General features: G+C 34.2%; 1 protein-coding gene across 1 annotated transcript in view; it reads left to right on the plus strand.

Annotated features, from left to right (window-relative positions):
* Window positions 1-22,234, plus strand: part of LOC122808691 (alpha-2-macroglobulin-like protein 1) — a 380,174-nt gene that overhangs the window by 131,291 nt on the left and 226,649 nt on the right. The window contains exons 5-6 of the mRNA XM_044079679.1: window positions 19,336-19,492; window positions 19,853-19,933. Coding sequence (XP_043935614.1) covers window positions 19,336-19,492; window positions 19,853-19,933 — 238 coding nt within the window. The remainder of the gene's footprint in view (window positions 1-19,335; window positions 19,493-19,852; window positions 19,934-22,234) is intronic.

Genomic DNA, 22,234 nt, shown 5'->3' on the forward strand with positions numbered 1-22,234 from the left:
GACATATGCAACAACTTGAAAGGCACAGAAATGCCTCACTGAAAGAATCAGAGGCCTAAAGCAGATGCCCTACGCTAACACCTTAAAAAACTCCAGCTGTACTCTGTTGCATATCATGTACTCAGAGGCGATCTCTGCTTAACATACAAGGCCATGTCAAATCCCAGAGCTGTTGAACATGCTACACTTAAAGAAATCCCAATCCCTCAGAACCACACGCTCCAGGGATCTAAACCTTGTCATCACAATAAACAAAACATGCTGGAGGGATAGGTTCCTTACCCAGAGACTCCCCAGACTCTGGAATAGACTGCCCATACATGTCAACAGAGCGCCTCTTTGGCCCTCTTCAAAAGTAACTTTGACGATTGGATGGGAGAAAGAAAATTCACCCTGGGGGTCACATCAGTCACCCTGCTAGACAGGGGTCCAGGTAAGTAAATAGTGTGGAAAGAAATAGCCAGGGAATTGTTATGGCTAGGCTTGTATAGGCCCTAGGGCTAATAGCCTAGTACCAACCTATAAACCTATGAACCTTGAACATTTGCCTTGACTTCTTAGAAGTTGATGCCAGACAGGAATGGGCCCAGCACAAACCCCTGTGGTACTTCACTGGTGACCAGTCTCATGGTGGTGTTGGTTTCACTGATCCTAATTACTTGGGTCTTGTCTGAGAGCCAGTTGATGATCCAGCAAGTTATGTCATTTATGCCTAGCTCAATAAGCTTGTCAACAATGTCTGAGTCATATATTGTATCAAAGGCCTTGGCCAGGTCAAGATATGAGTATGCACTTATTTAACTTTATCCTATTCCTTGGCGACCCTCTGAAAGAAGTCTACTAGGCTAAGTAGGCACAAACTTCCCCCAGCAAAGCCAAACTGGGATAGGTCTAGTGTTTTTAAGTTGTCAATGTCCTTCTTTATCATTTCCATGATAATTCAGTCCATGACTTTGCATATTAGACTTGTTAGACTGATAGGTCTTTAGTTCCCCAGATCAGTTGATGGTCCACCTTTGTGGAGGGGAATGATTATTGTTGTCTTCCATTCACTTGGAATGTAGTTTGTTTTGAGGGTGCAGTTGAAGAGTGCCTGATGTGGTTCTGATATTTTAGACTGTTCAGGAGGCAACTGGGGATGTGGTTAGGACTCATAGGGACAGTGCTTTTGGCTTTGGCGAGTACTGCCAAAATTTGGTCCTTGGTTATAGTTGGGTTAAGTATACTGGAGATGATTTCTACCCAAAGGAGATGGGGTGGTTGATGGAGCTGGAATTTCAGCTGAATTTATCAGCCAGTAGATTTGCTGCTTCACCCTGATTGGTGAAGGTGGTACTATTCACCACCAGTTCAGTACTCTGCTGTGGGTTACCTTTAAGATTCTGGACAAAGCTGAAGACGTCCTCGTGACGGTCCTTAACCTGCAAGGCTATCCTGACCTCATAGTTGACTTTGTTGAACTTAATTATACTTCTTAATTTCTTGTTTAGATGTACAAGAGAGCACTTGTTTTTAAGGCAGTTGTCCTTCCTGATTTTGGCCATTTTTATTATATACCTCATTTAGTGAGTATTCTACCAATTAGGTTTGTTTTATTGTTTGCTTTAAGTTTACTTCTGTTAGGTATGGTGATCATCATGCAGCCATTGACATGTTTGTATAGGAACTCTGTGAATAATTATGCATAGCTAAGTGTGGTCTCAGGGTTAGTGGTGGCCTTTAATTTTGACAAACTGTTACTTAATAGGATATAGTTTGCCTTAGAATAGTTCCTAACTGGTAGTTGTTCAGCTGGGTTTTCCAGGTGAATTTTTACTTTAAAGGAGACAGTTTTGTGATCTAGTCTCAATAATGAGGACATGACATAGGGTAGGTTGCAATGCTCTCCCATGTTGCTCAGTATCAGAATCAGTGTGTTTGATCCATTGGTTGGAGCATTCCGTATTTGTTCTAGGGTGTTTGTGTTAATAAAATACAAAAAGCATTATGCCTGTGAATTTAAAGCAGTGTAAGTTTCCCCATCTACAGACATGTAGTTAAAGTCACCCATTAATAAGGTGTTGGTTTCAATGGTGAGCACCTCTGGTAGATTTAGGTAACAGTTGGTGACAATAGGGGCATAGATGGTGAACTGTAGACAGCCATGATATGGTGAGGGACGTTATCTATGGTGACTTGGTTATGGATGAACTTCTTGATATCATCCTTTTAACCAGCCTGGAGGTATGTTTGTTGATAATATAGATTGAGATACTTCCACTTATATGTATAGGTGTAGGGCAGCTGATTGATCAGAAACACCGTCACACAGAATATCAACTTTAAAATGTTGAAACAACAAAAGTCGACACATTCTACACATGATACTGGGATTATCCCAGAGTGAAATAATCAAAATAAAAGTATTTTTCGGGGGGGGGCACCCTCTACAACTCCCTGTTAATTATATATACTAACTCTGAGATCACACAGTCCTCAGGGAAATGAATATACCCCCACCCAGGGATTATTGATCTCACACACCTGTTGACTATCTGTCTGCAGCAACCAAATGGATGTTGAAGTAGCTGGTCTGCCAGCAACCTACATATACTATATATATATATATATATATATATATATATATATATATATATATATATATATATATATATATATATATATATATATATGCGTATGTGTGTGTGTGTGTGTGTGTGTGTGTAGATATATATATATATATATATATATATATATATATATATATATATATATATATATATATTACTCCTAATGAGATCATGCCGTAGATAATTTGAAGAAACATATGCATGGGATAAAGCATTTAAGAGCTGCATCTGTCCATTAGTACTACAGGGGGCAGTGCTGGGGTACATTTTCTGTTTCCCATCCATAGATTTAAGCTGCACATGAAAAGAGACTGAGATAAACTTTGCTTTATGTGGATAGGGAGTCTGTTCCAGACCAGCAGTATCCTCTGAAAAATATACCTGTCCCTCCAATCGATTCTGTTGATGCTGCAGAAGATCTTGCAAACTGAGACATTTCTTGTGTAGGTGATGTTCTTACCTCCATTGTTGGTGATATGTTTGTAATTTTATTTCCATTTAATGCCGAATGTTCATACAACTCCCCTGAGGGCTACCCAGGTTCTGCCGTACTAGCTACTACGAGATAGACAAGCAATCCCACACCCTTCCACTCTTGGTGGTATAGTCCACCCTAAGACATGATGATGTCAGTGTAATGATCATACACACACACACACACACACACACACACACACACATGCAGTCAAGACCAAACTGAAGCCATCCTGAAGGATTTGCTAGTTGGTAACTCTCGTTCTGACGGATCATGTCTACTACCATTGCCTACAACAACCTCAGGCGAATTCCCATCCTGGTAAGTTATGATTTTGATCCACACTACTGCTGCCTGTCTCTCTCTCTCTCTCTCTTTCTTAATCCTCTGATGGACTTGCCACGTTCAGGACCATCAGCATGAACAGAAATTAATTTCTCTGAGATTATATATTTAATAACAGACAGACATTTTGATGCTCTCACCACTTCATTTCAGCTTAAGGGAGAGAAGAAAATGTGCACACAATGTTAAATTGCATGTTTGTTCCTAGCATGTAGAACTATTCCCAGTACTACAATACCCTACTATGCTAACTCACTTCAAAGTACAATGCTCTTATACTTCAGAACAAGCTATCAGTCTCTAGGAAAGATTTTACTTATTTTCTTGAATAGGATCCCATGTCTAATAAAATGAGACAGCCTGCACCCTGACTGATCTACTCTCTAAATACAGCTGAAATCAATTATCTTGCTCTGTAATTCTCTTTTAAGCACAACATTAACAAGGTGAGCTATTGCAAATGCCAGACTGAAGGGATCAGGAAAACACATACCAAGGGAATGTTACACATAGACATAGTGGAAGCAAAAATCCAAGTCAAACCAGAAGGGAGTTGAGTCCAAGACTATTTTCAATGTTATCAAGTTTCCCACTGGAGAAGTCATCATAATGGGGTTAGGGGAATACATATCAGGTGAATGCTGCCCAAGAATAAACTGGAAGAAGAAATCAAAAGATAGGTCTCGAGAATTGAGCCTAGGACTCTCTTCAGCGATAGCTTCTTAAACACAGCACTAACAAGTTAAGCCATAGCAGACATCAAGAAACATATCAGGAGAAAGTTGCACATGGACAGAATTGAAACAGAAAACTAAAATAAAAAATGTATCTATAAGGGGAATGGAACATCTATCTCTGTGTGTATACAGTCTACAAAGCAGGTCATTAACAAGCTTAGTCAAAGTGGCAACCAAAATAAAGGAATAAGTTTTACTCCATTTCATATTGGACAGATGTCATGCAGCAGCTCTCAGCTCATTTGGAAGATGGACGGCAATAGCTGTAGCTCATGACATAGACTGGACTTTATTTTTGCTGCGCATTGAGAAGTGCCATTTCTCTCTATAAAACCATTGCTCACCATATGATCACAAAAGATATTTTTATAAGCCCTTTCTGGGTATTCATGTGGTATGCTTTATCTATTTTGACCAAACTGAACATTAGAAATGGTAAGCTAGGTGAGGGCAGACCAGAAGGAATGACCAGGATGGTGGTGAGGTAGAAGAAATAGGCTTTTTTGTGGGGTAGGTGCCCTTTTTTAGATAAGAAAAACTTGAGAAAGGAAGGAAGTATGGGAAGTAAGAGGAATATAAGAGGGGTTGGTTTGGTAGCAGGGAAAAACAGACAAAACTAATGGAGAGTGAGGTGACACAATGAGAGATGGGGAGCACGATGTTGAAAGAGACATCAGACAAATAAGTGGAAGACAATGCTGATGACATTTTTGTTACATTAACAGGGGTGGGCAAGGACAAAAAAGGGAAGGGAACACCAATTTGGGGGGTAGGACTTGGTATTTGTAGAAACAGTCCCTGCTAACTGAGCACAGTGGGAAGTTAAGTGTCACCCTAGATACTGTCAGCACTGGGTTCTGTCTCAGAATGTGGAGTCAGTAGTGTGGAGGAATGTGACTCAACTATTCACCATGGTCTCCATATGGCAATATGACCAGTGCAGGCATCCAAGCTCCTTTTGGTAAGATCTTCCCTATGACTGCCAGCTGCTGCTGGCTGATAAAGGTGTCATCTCCACTTACATTGCTATCAGCAGGTACCAACCTTCAGTGCAGGGCTGCCAGATGCAGGTGACGTGAGGTAGGGCAGGAGATATTAGGGCAATTATGACAGGTTGTGACCCAGGTGTGCTTAGTGGTTTAGCTGATGCTACAGCTGCCACCTGTTGGGGCTGACAGGCATTGACTGGGGGCCACTTGATGTAATTAAGATGGCTTATTATTGCTTTCAGCCATTAAATTCAAACTGAATATATAGCTTGATCAGGAGAATTTGATAAGAAAAATATAGTATCTCTATTTAATCTAGAGCTATTTTTCTGACTAGGATGAGTCACAAAAGCTTTGTTGTACTTCTTTTTCTGTTGCACATCATATTAATTTTGTGATTATACCAAAGTTTTATTTTTTTTAAATTACCTGTAGATTTGTATCTAACTATTATGTATTCATGATGGAAGAAATTAGCAATATCAAAGAATTCTATGATAGTATCTTGAGCTGGTCTATTTGAATTACTGAAAACAGCATCCAACTCTATAGTCACAAGTGTGTCATGTGCATCATTATTTGTGATTGAGTTTAATTATACACTATAATGACAGTGTCATTATCTTTGTTAATTACACATTGTATAGCATGGATGGAGAGTAAAAGGATCTTATATTTTCCAGTATGCTAAGACATTACTGTCTCTATGTTGAATTTGATACTATTTGTTTTTTCAAAATAGTTTTTTAAGCATATTTATTTAGTACTTGGGTATAGGTTGTTACTAGGGGTATGGTCAGGGAGACAATTGAGGAGCCTAACCTATTCTTCAAGTTGCCCTAAAGGAAAATTTGGCTAAATGATTTGCTCAAGGGTACATAGCAGATAAATGGGGGCTTAGAGATTCACAGCCTTGACTATAGGTTCATAGGTTCATAGGTAGGTACTAGGCTATTGGCCCTAGGGCCTATATAAGCCTAGCCAAACGGTACCCTGGCTTTTGCCACCCAAGAAAATTATTTTCCTGTGTCCCTGTCAAGCAACGCCACAGACATGATCCCCGGGGTGAATTTCCTATCTCCCATCCAATCACAAAGATTTATTTTGAAGAGTGCTAATGGAGAGCTTTGTTTGATATAGATAAGTAGTTTGTTCCAGAGTATGGGAAGTCTCTGAGACAAGAATCTATCCCTCCAGCATGTTCTGTTTATTGTGGTGACAAGGTTTAGGTCCCTAAAGCTTGTAGCTCAGTGGGACTGCAGGAGGCAACTCATATTTATCTACAAACTTGGTATAGTTATAAGGACTACTTGATTCTCTGATAATGGAATAGCCTTAACTTTCAAATACTAGATGACTTACTTATTGCAAAACAAAAACTGTAATTTTTCGGAGTGAAATGCAAAAAGATTTAATAACTGCCCCAACTGCAGACTGTTAAAACTGAGATGGATAAACTATTTTCCAATAGATCCTTTTGAGGGAAGACCCAAGAAGACCCAAGGTGATATTTACATTTATAGGGGAAAGGTGGCCAGGGAATTTGGGAACTTCCCCTACTCATCATTTTTGTGAGGGGGGACCATTTTGGAGGAGCACTTCCTGTTTCCCTTCTAGGTGTAGAGGTGACCTGTAGAAACAGGGAGGCAGCTGGAAAGAGAAGGAGATAATTTAGTCATGAATGAAATGAAGGAGAAAGCAAATACTGATACTGGAGAATGTGTGCAGGATTCTGAGGGAATATTTCAATGAAACATATTCATTGGAGATGACTCAGTAAATGATGACTGTATAATTACAACCCTTCACTTGGGGGGATGTAGGATGATTTACTTAAAAAAATGGTCAAGCAGAGTGAGCCATACAATGAAGGATATGTTTCCTGGGGGGACAATATGGAGAAAATACAAAAAGAGGATGCAGAGACAATCCTGGAGAATAGTGGTAAGATGGAAAAGAAAGCATATGTAGAGAAAGTTAAAGAAGGCAAAAGTGGTGTAGAAGAAAAGAAGTTAGAAGAATATGAAAAACAGAAGTACACGATAAAGATAAAAAGTAAAGAAAACAAAGAAATGGAGGGTATGAAGTGTGGGGCAATTTAACAGCTCCTTTGGGTATAAAAGCATATGAGGTAATAGTATTTACTCTTATTAACAAAGCGACACTTTGTGACATTATATCTGAGACTGTTTTTTCAAAGTAAAATTTTCTTGGAGAATATGAAAAAAAGAAAGGCCATAACCCATGGAATGTTTATGTGATAAAAGCATTTAACAGGGATCAAAAAAGGAAGATTTATGTACAATTTCAAACAGTGGTAGTGAGACTTTGAAAGGACATTTGAAAACTTTATATAATGAAATACTGGAAATTGCAAATGTTTATAACAAAATGGGTTTATGGACTGGTGGCTGGGATTGTAATATTGTATTAAAAATAAAAATAGAAAAAATTATACATATACCAAGCATGATACATATGGAGAGGGAGATGGTATTGTATAATACTGGGGAAACTCAAAGCATGTTTCTTTTGTGGAAAAGAAGAACATTTGATACGTAACTGTGGCAAAAAAAATGTTATATTTGTGGGGAAATGGGAATCAATGTAAAAAATGTGCACTGAAATGTTATAAATGTAACAAAATTGGACATTTTGGATCGATTGCAAAAATGAAAATAACAATAAGGAAAAAGAAAAAGAAAGGGGAGAAAATGAACAAAGACAAGGCATTTTAGAAGTAGTAGAAGTAGAAATAGACAAAAAATTAGATGATAAAAATAATAAAGAGGGCATAGAAGAAGGTTCTGAAATAAGTAATGAAGAAGACATAAACTGGGAAGTAGTGAAAGGGAAAAATGAATTCCATTGGTAAAAGGGTAAAAGACAGAAAAAGAAAATTTAAAGGAATAAGTGCAAATAAAAAAAAAGAAAGGAAATGGATAAAAAACATATACAGCTAAAGATTGAAGCTATGTATAATGGTTTTTGGTAATAATTTTGGAGCACTTTCTGTAAATGTGAATAGCATTAAAAATATATTAAGAAGAATAGAAATTTTGGAGTAGTGTAATGCATGTGATGGAGATGCAATTGTATTAGAAGATACAAGATTTTTAACAAATGATGAAAGATTACAAACAGAAGAACTAAGGGGAAGAAAGATAATCTGGAATATGGGAAATCAGAGATTTTCTGGAATAGCTATACTCTGTAAAAATATAGTAAAGATATTAGACATAAATTTTGCAAAAATGAGAATATTAGCCATTGTAAATTTAAAATGGAAAGAACAAGTATATAGAATTATAGCATTATATGCTTATACTAATTGTAAGGAAATGGAGAGTTTATTTCATCAGATTTTGGATTAGTGATGAATATGAATATTTCAATAAGAGGAGAGTTTAATTATGATATAAGAAATAACCATAAAAAGAAAGGAAATTATATAAGAAAAAAATATTAAAAGTTAGAAAATGTGGTAAGTTAAAGCTTTGGGACAAAATTCATGAACTTAAAAAAGGGGTATGTATAGAACTGAAATAGACTATTTTATAGTATCAGAAGGTTTATTTATAGGAGAAGGCGAGGTAGTTGAAACAGGATTTTCTGAGCATCTTGCACTGTAGCTAGAGATAAAAGTAAACAAGGAATATACAAAATAAGTGAAGGAATAAAAAGGATAAATAAGGGAACATGGAATGAAGAAGGAAATAAATTAGTAATATAGTTACAGAAAGATCATATTACAATGAGAACATTATATTTAAAAAAATGGCCTGAATGGTGGATGATATTTAAGGAAAAAAATATATATATTTTTTTTTACAGTAGTAATATGAGGTGAAAAGTAAGAGCTAGAATAATGCATTGGAGGACTTGGAACATAATGCTATAAAGTAGTTTGACAAAGAAAAAGAATTTTATGAAAGAAATCAGGAAAATAAAATTAACATTAACAAAGCAAACATATTTTTACAAGGAAAAAGTAAAGAAGTATTCAGTTACTTAAGCAGATTACTAAAGAAAGATGGTAGTGTAATGAGAGAAATAAACAATGTAAAAGGAGAAATAGAAAGAACTCAGAAAGAGATAATGAATATTTTAGTAGAGTATGTACAAGAAATGTTTACAAAAAAAAGAAGATAGTGAAAAATATGGAAAGGAAAAACGTTAACATAAAAAGAGGATAAAGAGTTGGAAAAAGGAGATTTCTTTAAATAAGATAAAGTATTAGGATAAGTAAATATAGATTCAGCTGTAGGCCCAGATGGAATGGGGTATGGAATGTATAAAACTTTAAGGGATTAGCAAAACAAATATTTTTAAAGATTTTGAATGAATATTTAAATGAAGGTTTTATGTATAAAGAATTATGTAGTGGAATACATATATTCATATGGAAGAAGGAAGATAGAAGGGAATTAAAGAAACTGGAGACCAGTAGTATTGAATAATAATGATTATAAAATCTTTATGAAAATAATACAAATGAGATTTGAAACTAAACTGGAAAATATTATGGACGATAGCATATATAGTATAAGGGGAAAGGGTTACCAAGAATTATTAATGATAGAGAAACTGTGCATGATATTATGAACAGAAAAGAAGAAGTAAAAATCATGATAGCTCACCTTAATAAGGCATTTGACACAATTGGACATTAAATCTTATGGGTAATAATGAAAGAATACAATTTAAGAGGGAAAGTTAGGAAAGTATGCATGTCAGTGTATAGTAATAATAAAGTAAAATACTTGTAAATGGCTGGTTAAGCATGAAGTACATTTAAAGAGTGGTATAAGGCAGGGATTTTCAATGAGTTATATACCCTTTGCATTAGTTATGACTGTGATAGTATGTGAAATAAATTATAAAGTGAAGGAGGTGGTGTTTATAACACTTGAAGAGTTAAGAATTCTAGTTATTTTAAAATATGCAAATGTCATTATAATAATTATAAAAAAACAACATTTATTTTGGGAAAAAAGTAATAATTTGCACAAATGGGTATCTAGAGATAATACAGATGGCTTTAAATAAAGATAAAAATAAAGGTTTAGGTGATGTAGTAAAGATCAGGGGGTTATACTTTGCAATGAATAAAATTTCTCTGTTAAGGATATAATCTGTGGATAAAGATGTAAATAGAATTCAACAGAGGGAAACAATGGAAAAACTAAGCAAACAGGTCATTTCTGGACAACATATAAATTATCACTCAGGAAAAAGGCTTATTTTATAAATTCAGTACTGATGGAAAAAAGTAGCATTATTATTATTATTATTATTATTGACATTTGTTGACGCATACTTCACAAGTGTATTTATGTTGCCAACAGTATTTGAAAAGGAATTATTGCATATATTTTTTCATTTACATGGGGTTCAAGATTAAACCCAGTAAAGCAAGGAGTTTTTTATGTAAATAAAGAAAAGAGATGAAAAAAATTAAAGCTAAAAATGAAAAGCAAATGGTTTAATCAGAAAGTGGAATGAAGAGTTATTTTTTACTTTTATTTATTTATTTATTTTGTGGTGACTGGTAATAGATACATTGTCAGGAAAAGGAAATATTCCATATAAAAGGGATAGGATATGTCTACATTGTTAAGAAGAAGAAATAATAGAACATGTGTTTTTGAAATATAAAAGAGTAAAGAAGTTATGTGGAAAATTATGCAAAGAAGATCTTTTTAAAATATAAAATAAGTGAATAAAAGAACACAGATATGATTAAATATGGATATTACATGAGTAAAAATAAAGAATATGTTAAAAGAATAGATAAAAGGTTATTTTATTTTATATGAGTTACATATAATGAAAGACTAGATTAAATTATGTTTGATGGTAAATGGATTTCAGCAACAATATTAAGTAAAATGAGATGGTGGTTATGAAAAAAAGGAGTGGGGGTCTAATGGATGAAAATTAGGCAAGAATGAAAAGGAAATTATAAATATGTTTAAACAGATTTGTATATACAGTGTATTTTTGCACACGTAAATATTTGTAAATATGTACATATTTTGTAAATAAGAGTTTTTTGTATATAAGTAAAGAACCCTTACACTTTTTGATAGGTCCTGGGGATCTTTTATATCCACCAGAGCCATCATCAACTCAAGTAGATGAAGTCTTTGTTTCACATCTCATCTCAGAGATGGAACACTCAAGAGTAGTAGTAGCTCAGGTAGATGTAAAAGATCTCATTGCACCTATCAAAAAGGGGTCTATATTAGTTTGTCAAAAATGTGATTTCAGCCAACACTTAATCATCAACCCCAATTTAGAAAAAATTGCTTCTGAAATTCATTGAATTTACCAAGGGCAAATAAGGAATTGGCCAACACCACAACTTTGCCCTTTTTTCCACTGTAATGCAGTCTCGGAGTTGGTATATATAGTTGGGGTGTAGGGGGTGAGGCCCCCCACTTGGGTGGGTTCAATTTACTAAAATGTTGGCCCTTTGTGCTGCAACGCAAGTATTTACTTGCCCTTGGTAAATTCACTGAATTGCAGAAGTGATTTTCACTGGATTGGAGCCGATGATTAGATGTTTGCTGAAATCACATTTTGGTGAACTAATATAAACCCACAAAAGGAGTAGGGTTCTCAATGACTTATTAATCATGCATTATTTACAATATTTTTAACTTGACACATTTCTTCATTTTCTACAAATTTATGTTTATTATACACTTTGGGTCCCCCACTCCATTTTCTACAACCAAGTTATTACCTTTTCTAATATTTTGCAGTGCACATTATTTCTTTCACTCTCTGATTCCATACAACCCATATAACATTGAACATTCTTTCCATTTTGTATACATATTCTTTGTTCTTATCTTTGTAAAAAACATAATTAATATTGTCCATGTTTACATCTTCTGTTCCCCTTATCTCTTTAAAATAACTCAGCTCTCCTAATTTCTTCTACATACATCAAATTATTTTACATCTAAAAAATACACTTTCAGCCATTTCAGTCTTCTTACAGTAATTACATACGCAGTCTTCTGTTCTTTTATATGGCATGTTTGCCTTAACTGACAATTTCCTAATTATCAGTCTCATCTTTGCATTCTTCCTTGTAGTCCCCTTATCTTGTCTTCCTCTAAATCTGTGCAAGGATATACATAAAAATGTTTAGTCATGACAGTTTCCTCTCACCTTTCAATATCACTCACATTTGTTTTCCAAATTAATGTATTGTTTTGATAAATCTTAAAACTGTTTGTTGATATTTTCTGTTTTCCTTTTTAGTCATTGTATTGATTTTTGTTCTTCTCTATATTTGGATCTTGATGAATTCTGGTACCACTGGATGAAAGTACTTACTGTGACTGTGATTTATATTGAAATTTTTTTAACAAAATGTGGTTTTAACAGTGTCAGATTTAGGTGTGCTTGCTATTTTGCATGCTTTGATCTTAATATGGTTCAGTGAACCTGCATAAACTACTGAGTAGATTAAAGCTAGCCCCCTTTTTCCTTTGTAACATACAGTATACACCTTTTCACAGGGCTGAGCCTCATACCTCAAAATATATGAAAAAAAAAATGAATGGAGATACCTCCTTTCATATTTTAAAGGCTGACTAAATTAACCAAATCATTTTAGCCATTAAAACTGAATTTATCAAGTATATTTTTATTGCATGATAATTTAGAAGATCTCCAAAGCTAACATGCATTTTTTATTTTATCTATCATCTCTTGCCATTGTAATTCTGTTTTTCTTGTCAACCAAATATATCAATCCTTTTTCTTTCATATAAATTTTATTACCCATCTAAATAAAACGTACTTGAATCCTTATTTTAATAATTCATTAAATACTTCTAGAAAACATTTATTTTGTCATTCTGTCAAGTATTTGCACGTTTAATATTCTGTACCATCAGCCCCTGCTGACAACTATACATTAACTATTTTCAGTGTCCTGTGCAATTCTCCTAAACTATTTCTTTTTCTAACTCTTTATTATTCTGTTTTGAAAACTTCTTTACCATCCATACATTCTTTTTAAATACCTGTCTCTCGATAAACATTTCATTTACATAATCTATCACTATTTCCATTATTTTTCTTATCTTCTCAGTATTAAACCTAATCTGTCTTTCAGCTCTCTTATTACTCTGCAGTCTTTTTTGACTAATTCACTCCAATATGTCACAATCTCTTCCTTTTTTACCTTGTAATAAATATGTTTGTTTATATAATAAATGCTTAATTTTTATTCAAGTTATATAACTCTTTTTCTCTAAGAAAATACTTTCGATCATTTCTTTCCAAATTAATAAACACTTCACTTCTTCTATCTCTATAGTTGTTCTTAGCTCCTCTCATTTTCTCCATCTCCCATTCCAAATAAGAATTCTTGTATTTTTCCATAAAAGCAATCCACAATTTCAACCTATTTTGAAATAAACATCACATATCAATAGGATCTTTTTAAATTCCTGTATTGTTAATTTCCCTTACTCATCCAATTTTATTTCATTTATTCTTTTTATTCCTTTTCCTAATTTCTGTATTCTCCATTTCCACTTATTTCTGTCCAAATAACCAAATAGTCTGTAACCCTGTTTCTAATACTCCATGCTTAATTATTACTACTTCTTGTGATATCAAAAAATAACCTATTTCTGTTCTGTGATCTCCTCTTCTTTATGTCTATTAGATTTCCATAAAATCAACTTACCACACCTTAATACCTTTAACATTTTATTTACATCATTTCCCTTTCTTTATCTTTCTTAAATTACACTTAAAGTCTCCTTCTGTTATTATTATGTCCATACTTATAGCTACATAATCCTTAATGTTTGAAACATATTCTCTCTTTTTTACTATTCATATATGCACAAAGTGCAATTATTCTTTATACATGTTCTTTCCATCTTAAATCCAGGATGGTTATTATTCCAATTAACACTAAAGTAGGGTCTAATACCTTTACTATTTCTTTCAATAATATTGTCACTCCTGAGCACACATCTTTACCTAAATTCCAGATAATAATCCCTCCATAGTTCTTCAGTTTGCAATCTTTCTATTGTATTCATACACCTTATGTGCCTATGATATTTGTAGTAGGCTTTTTACACCATTCTTTAATGCTTAACCTTCTTGATAAGCTCTTCAGACTATTTATATTTACTGCTACTATTCTACAGTTATACATTTCCTTTTGAAAAATCCTTATACTATGTTTTGTTCAATTTTTGTATTCTTTCATTCATCCCTTTCCCGTATTTCTTTTATATGTATTCCTATAAATGCTTTGATCTTAATATGGTTCAGTGAACCTGCATAAACTACTGAGTAGATTAAAGCTAGCCCCCTTTTTCCTTTGTAACATACAGTATACACCTTTTCACAGGGCTGAGCCTCAGACCTCAAAATATATGAAAAAAAAAATGAATGGAGATACCTCCTTTCATATTTTAAAGGCTGACTAAATTAACCAAATCATTTTAGCCATTAAAACTGAATTTATCAAGTATATTTTTATTGCATGATAATTTAGAAGATCTCCAAAGCTAACATGCATTTTTTATTTTATCTATCATCTCTTGCCATTGTAATTCTGTTTTTCTTGTCAACCAAATATATCAATCCTTTTTCTTTCATATAAATTTTATTACCCATCTAAATAAAACGTTGTACTTGAATCCTTATTTTAATAATTCATTAAATACTTCTAGAAAACATTTATTTTGTCATTCTGTCAAGTATTTGCACGTTTAATATTCTGTACCATCAGCCCCTGCTGACAACTATACATTAACTATTTTCAGTGTCCTGTGCAATTCTCCTAAACTATTTCTTTTTCTAACTCTTTATTATTCTGTTTTGAAAACTTCTTTACCATCCATACATTCTTTTTAAATACCTGTCTCTCGATAAACATTTCATTTACATAATCTATCACTATTTCCATTATTTTTCTTATCTTCTCAGTATTAAACCTAATCTGTCTTTCAGCTCTCTTATTACTCTGCAGTCTTTTTTGACTAATTCACTCCAATATGTCACAATCTCTTCCTTTTTTACCTTGTAATAAATATGTTTGTTTATATAATAAATGCTTAATTTTTATTCAAGTTATATAACTCTTTTTCTCTAAGAAAATACTTTCGATCATTTCTTTCCAAATTAATAAACACTTCACTTCTTCTATCTCTATAGTTGTTCTTAGCTCCTCTCATTTTCTCCATCTCCCATTCCAAATAAGAATTCTTGTATTTTTCCATAAAAGCAATCCACAATTTCAACCTATTTTGAAATAAACATCACATATCAATAGGATCTTTTTAAAATTCCTGTATTGTTAATTTCCCTTACTCATCCAATTTTATTTCATTTATTCTTTTTATTCCTTTTCCTAATTTCTGTATTCTCCATTTCCACTTATTTCTGTCCAAATAACCAAATGGTCTGTAACCCTGTTTCTAATACTCCATGCTTAATTATTACTACTTCTTGTGATATCAAAAAATAACCTATTTCTGTTCTGTGATCTCCTCTTCTTTATGTCTATTAGATTTCCATAAAATCAACTTACCACACCTTAATACCTTTAACATTTTATTTACATCATTTCCCTTTCTTTATCTTTCTTAAATTACACTTAAAGTCTCCTTCTGTTATTATTATGTCCATACTTATAGCTACATAATCCTTAATGTTTGAAACATATTCTCTCTTTTTACTATTCATATATGCACAAAGTGCAATTATTCTTTATACATGTTCTTTCCATCTTAAATCCAGGATGGTTATTATTCCAATTAACACTAAAGTAGGGTTTAATACCTTTACTATTTCTTTCAATAATATTGTCACTCCTGAGCACACATCTTTACCTAAATTCCAGATAATAATCCCTCCATAGTTCTTCAGTTTGCAATCTTTCTATTGTATTCATACACCTTATGTGCCTATGATATTTGTAGTAGGCTTTTACACCATTCTTTAATGCTTAACCTTCTTGATAAGCTCTTCAGACTATTTATATTTACTGCTACTATTCTACAGTTATACATTTCCTTTTGAAAAATCCTTATACTATGTTTTGTTCAATTTTTGTATTCTTTCATTCATCCCTTTCCCGTATTTCTTTTATATGTATTCCTATAAATGTTATTTTCCTTTCTCTCACTGTTTTACCTATTGTGTTCTTTTTTTCTTTTACTATATTCCAGTTAGTATCTTCTATGTCACTTACTTCTGGTCTTTTTATGCATCTCTGTAAAAAAGCACTAGCATTACAATAAACCAAGTCCGTGGATATGAAGACCTTCCTCTCTCTGCTCTCTTTCTTTATCCTTTGTAATGCTTTCCAAGATTTTCTCCCTTCATTACTAATATATTTTCTTATTGTGTGTCACTCATTTCACCTCTCTTGTTCCCCTTCCATATAAACCATCCATAAATGCCCTGTTTTATTACATGTAAAACACTTCAATTCACGTTTTTCATCATGTCCATTCTCTACATAAATATAACATTTTTTTCTGATCATAGTTACTGTCATTTTAAGTTGAGGATTTCATACCAGCAGCAAGGGAACTGATTACTGATCATTATTATGTTATAATTTACTAAATGTGCATACATGAGTATAACTGCAGTCATTTACCGCAGGGATTTTCCTGTGCCGAGGATATCAACAGACGTGATGAACCTGATTTTTTTGAAGTGACAGAAAATATAACAGTGTTAGCAGTAAATAACAATGCCTGAGGGTAGGGAAAGGATGTTTTTTTGTGCTAAAAGTGAATGCATTCATGACCTGAATGATCTGTATGCAATTTTATGTTGCTATATACTGATATTTCTATTATGTAAGTATATGGTTTGTGTTAAGTAACACTTTTATTTAATGTGGCTGGCAGGAAGACTTGGTCAGTGTTTTTTTACTCAAAAAGATGATTATATCCAAACATTACTGTGAAACTTTCTGAGCATGGCCTATTTTTGTTTTTTTGCATGTAGTAGTGATGGAAATTAAGGAATCAAAGCAGAGAAAGGATAACTTCAGCCATGAGGAAAATTGTGTCCTTATGCAAGTACTTTGGACATATGGGAAACTTCCTTTCGGTAAAGAGGGGCCCATACAAGCTGAGAGGAACAAGGCCTGAGGTCAAGTAGTTGTCCAATTTAATGCAGTGGGTGGCATAAATTGAGCACTGGCACAGTGCAAGAAAAGGGGCAAATGATATGATAGCATGTGCTAGAAGCAGGACCAGGCAGAATGAACTTTCCTGTACCACTATGGGGGGGGGGGGTAGGAATAATTAGAGGTGATGTGGACAGCACTCCATCTTATCAATGTCTGCAGCAGCAGCAAAACTCATTTTCTCTTGAAAATTGGCAAGAGAAAACTGAATACTGATAAAGAACAATGTAATTCAGCTTGTCATAATTAAATATTATTAGGTAAACCTTGTGCATCAGCACAGAATGGGGATGATGTCAGCATGTACGGTAAGTGTTGCTTTCAACTCCTTGAAAGCATACTTTACTGTATGCTATTGCATTATTAATGTTTTCAAATGTTTTTTTTTCAGGGTCAACATCAGAAACAACCAGTTTAACAACACATTTGGATGGTGATGATGATGATGATGAATATGATGATGATGATCCTGTGAGATCCCAGCATGTCCCCATTCTGTTTATGGAAGGTTTCACTAGCAAGTATAGTGATGGCTATACTTACCTTTATGTCCATAGGGATAGGAAGTCCAGGCATTCCTCCAGTGGCCCTGTGTGGGTCAAACATACCCTCTAAGACCCTTATAATGACCCTGTCCTCTGTAAACCTGTTAGGGATTTCCTGGTTATCAAAGTTATATTGAGTAAGCCTTTGCTTATATTTTCACCTTCTTGGCTGTCAAGTGCCCCTGGGTGCAAAAGGTTTTGCCCCAGCCAAGGCAAGTAACTCAGATCTAGAAATAGCAAAGCTTGCAACAAGTGACAGCATTTTCACCAACTGCAACTGTGATAGATTTGGTGAGGCCTCTCTTTATATAGTGCATCTGTGACCAGCATGATAAGTGGGGACATTTCACTATAAATTACAAATGGTATAGAATATACCTCATTAGTATATGAAGATTTATATCACACTTCATTTGCACATTTTCATTATTTGCACATTTGCGTAGGTACATTTAAGGTTAGCATGCATTTGTGTAAACAGCCTCTATGAATCGCAGCTAGGCTTCATGGGTAACCTCAGCACATTTGCATAAATGATAAAGAATGCCAGTCATTGCTTTTCTTTATGCATTTTTGTGACCTAGTTGTATTTTGTGCTTATCCTATTTAGCAAAGATTTCAAATGTGGTTTTATTAAATAATAAAATAAAATTTGGTGCCTGCTTTGTCTTCAAATCCTGCCTTGTCTGTCTTAAGTTCTTTTATTATTTTACTGGATGCTGTAGCATTCTGTCACATTTCAGTGACATGACATACATAAATAGACTGTCTAGCCTTGGTATTGCCAATAGTTGCATGTGCCACTACCCTCATTACCCTCACCGGGTAAGTGAAAAGGAGTAAGTACTTTGTTCTGTCCCAGAAAAGGCTGATATCTCTTTCAGGATTACTCTCTATGCCTCAAACCAGTGAATGCTCAGATAGTCTCCATCTTGCTTTTGATTCTGAACTTGATAAACCAGGTACTGGATAATAAAAACATAAGACAACAAATTCTTTTCAGCATTCAGGAAGAATGTTTTTTTTTCTTTGTTTCTTTAAACAAGTTATTTAAAACAGATCCAATCAGCATAGCTAATCATCATAGGAGGCTATTGAAAGAAATTGTTTTCAGCTAGCCATCTTGATTGGAACTATTCTAAGCTTAGTTCTTAAATGTTCTTAAATGTTGCAAGTGAGGACACAGACGGTTGAAATGAACTCCTTCAATGGGATGCTCTGTTTATGTGGTTTTAACAGAGATCCTCCATGATCCCTCCATGCAGATGTACATAAACGGGAGTGTATCAGACAAAGACCCTGGTCAAAAACATATTATGTGTAGACTTCAGTGTTTTGTTGCGCTAAGTAAAGTTCTTCTAATATTCCTCTTGGGTTTGATAATTACGTTAGTTTGCCAGTAAAGCATCATCTATTATTTTCTTATTTTACAGGCTTACAGCCTTTGTAACAAGTGAGTTTGGAAAAGCTCAGGATTTCATTTTCATTGACACCAATGTCATTGTTTGTGCCATACAGTGGTTGTCGCAGCATCAGTTAAAATCTGGTTGTTTTAAAAATTCTGGAAAGCTGTTCCACACATCTATGAAGGTAAATGGCTGTTACACTATTTTGTTTGAACTTTGAATATATTTAACCTATATATGTTGCTACTGTTTGCAAACAGAAGTGAAGGGCATCCTGCAGAATAACTGCTGACAGGGCTCATCAAACCATTACTTGAGTTTTCAGATCGAGTACTCAAGCAAGGCAATTATTAAGAAAGATATCTTAGCTCACTGCCACTTGATCAATTATGTTATTTCACTCCAGCAGCAAAATGAAAGACAAATCTCAGTTTGGATGTGTATCAGACTCACTGACATCTTTGAGTGTTGAGTTTTTGATAATGCTATATAAAAAAATTCAAAAAGCACAACCAATCTCTTGTTTAAATTTTGATTCATATAGGGTGGTGTGAATGATGACATCTCTCTTTCTGCATATGTCTGCTACTCTCTTCAGGAGCTTCCAAACCAAACACCCACAACTGTGAGTATAATAAACATTTTTTTTCTGATTAGTGAATATCCAGTCGTATTAATTTCACTGGTTATGACCCGCTGTGGTGGTGCTGCAGTAGCGTTGTCGCCTCACAGTAAGACGCTGTCCATTTTGATTCTCAGCAAGAGCGTCTTCTGCGTGGAGACATGCGTGAATGGGCATACCTTCGTTGAAGGTTGTGCGTCAGGGCTGGTAACTCAGCACGTAAAAATAAACTACCAATCATTAGCGGATCGGAGTTCTGCTGTGGCGACCCCTAACCGGGAAAAGCCAAAAGACACAAACAAATTAATTTCACTGGTTATCATTTACAATATACTATGTATAATAAGATGTAACACATTTGGAAGAATGTAAGTTGGGCCTGTGTAATTACTTTATAGTGCCTTCAGGCGTATATAATTCATTATATCACTGCAGTGGAATAACTTAAATTCTTTCATGTATAACATTAAAGCTATTAAACAATGATCAAGCTCTTATCAGTGCTATGGCTGTACAATTTAGTTAGCAGTGTGCAGTTCTACATATCCATCCAGTGCTTTGGAGATAGCAGTGTGCAGTTCTACATATCCATCCATTGCTTTGGAGATAGCAGTGGGCAGTTCTACATGTCCATCCAGTACTTTGGACTGTAGGCCATGATGAACAAAGAATATGAGTTATGCTGACAGGTTTATGATATTTAAAATAACATTTCCAGACATTCAGTAAATGTTCTCTTCTGCATTCCCAAGGTGCACAAGGGAAGATGGCTGACAGTAGTTAAGTGATAAGATGCACAGCAACTCAGTAATGAGGACTAAATGGTATAGCTTCACTTTTACCTCAAATTCAGGTACTCTACTGTGAAGTAATTGAAAATTAATACAGAGTGGTAGGATTTTAGGGAAGAGACACCTGAAGGAAATTGGGCAGGATGGCTGTAATGAGCAGGTAAAAGATAAAGGATGTGCAAGGGTACATTTTAGACAAAACGAACATGAGAAAAAATATCTGTAGTGTAGTGGGAGAGTAGTATTCATGTGCAAAATGGATATTTCTTTCTGTATGTTATTCTTTATACAGATCAAAGAAAACATGTATTTCAAACTTCCATTTCACTAGACTATATCATTTGTTTGACTATTCTCCATGGTCATTTAAGCCAAACACTCTTTAGAGATGAGTAACACATTTGAGCAAGAATGTTTTCAGGATAAACAGTGTGGAGGGAAGAGAGAAGTAAATAAATTACAGGAAGAGTTGATAAAAAATAAATGTAATTCTGGTACCAGTAGAAGAGGTGGTTATGTGACTAAGTCTGGGGTACATATTAAATCCATAACAAATGGTCTCAAATTATTTTGGCACTACAGACTTAATCTTGTGAAGTGAGAATGTTAAGATTATGTTTTTATTTCAGAATTCTTATGAAACTCATTAAAAAAAGTAAGATTTTTAGGAAGACCTGTTATAGGAATTCCCTTTTACACCGACAGAGCACGCACCCCCCACATATATTCAAGAATGTTATTAAAAGTCAGGGATTAAGGGCATCTAGATTATATGCCAGTGAAGAAGGATTTGTCCATTAATTAACTTCATTGAAAGAAAGATTTGTTGCCTATGGTTATAATTACAGAGAAGTTGATAGTGTTTTTGATAAGGTACCAACGCCAAGGACAGCTGAAGGGAAACCATATTTCTCTGATTGTCCATGGGATAGATCTGCCCCCCCCCTCCATACTTCTGTGTTGAGAATGCCATTGGTGTATTCTGGTAATACCACACAGATAAAGGAAATTATGAGCAAGCATTGGCAGTCTTTTAACTGACCAAGAGGTTAGATCAATAGCTGAATGTAGACCAAATTTTGTTTTTAAGAATAAAAAGTCCCTAAAAAGGATGTCATGTTATCCAAGAATGACTGCCAAATGTTTAGAGCTACAAGTGGTACCAGACACATTTCTGTGCTCTAGATGTAATTATTGTAGGTACATGGATTCCTTGAATAAGTTTCAGCACCCAGACACAAGGAAACACTTAGAATTTAAAGTGAAAACTATATGTGTTACGTGCCACATAGTATATTTAGCCCATTGTGAGATGTGTTTGGCTTTCTATATAGGTAAAACTGACAGAAGACTTCACAATAGAATCAGAAAACATATATATAGAGTATAAATAAAACTGACAGAAGACTTCGCGATAGAATCAGAGAACACACACACGTATATATATATATATATATATATATATATATATATATATATATATGTATATATATATATATATATATATATATAT

This window comes from Protopterus annectens, chromosome 8.part0 (assembly GCF_019279795.1).
Source record: "Protopterus annectens isolate FY-2018-M chromosome 8.part0, PAN1.0, whole genome shotgun sequence".
In the NCBI taxonomy this organism is placed as follows: domain Eukaryota; kingdom Metazoa; phylum Chordata; order Ceratodontiformes; family Protopteridae; genus Protopterus; species Protopterus annectens.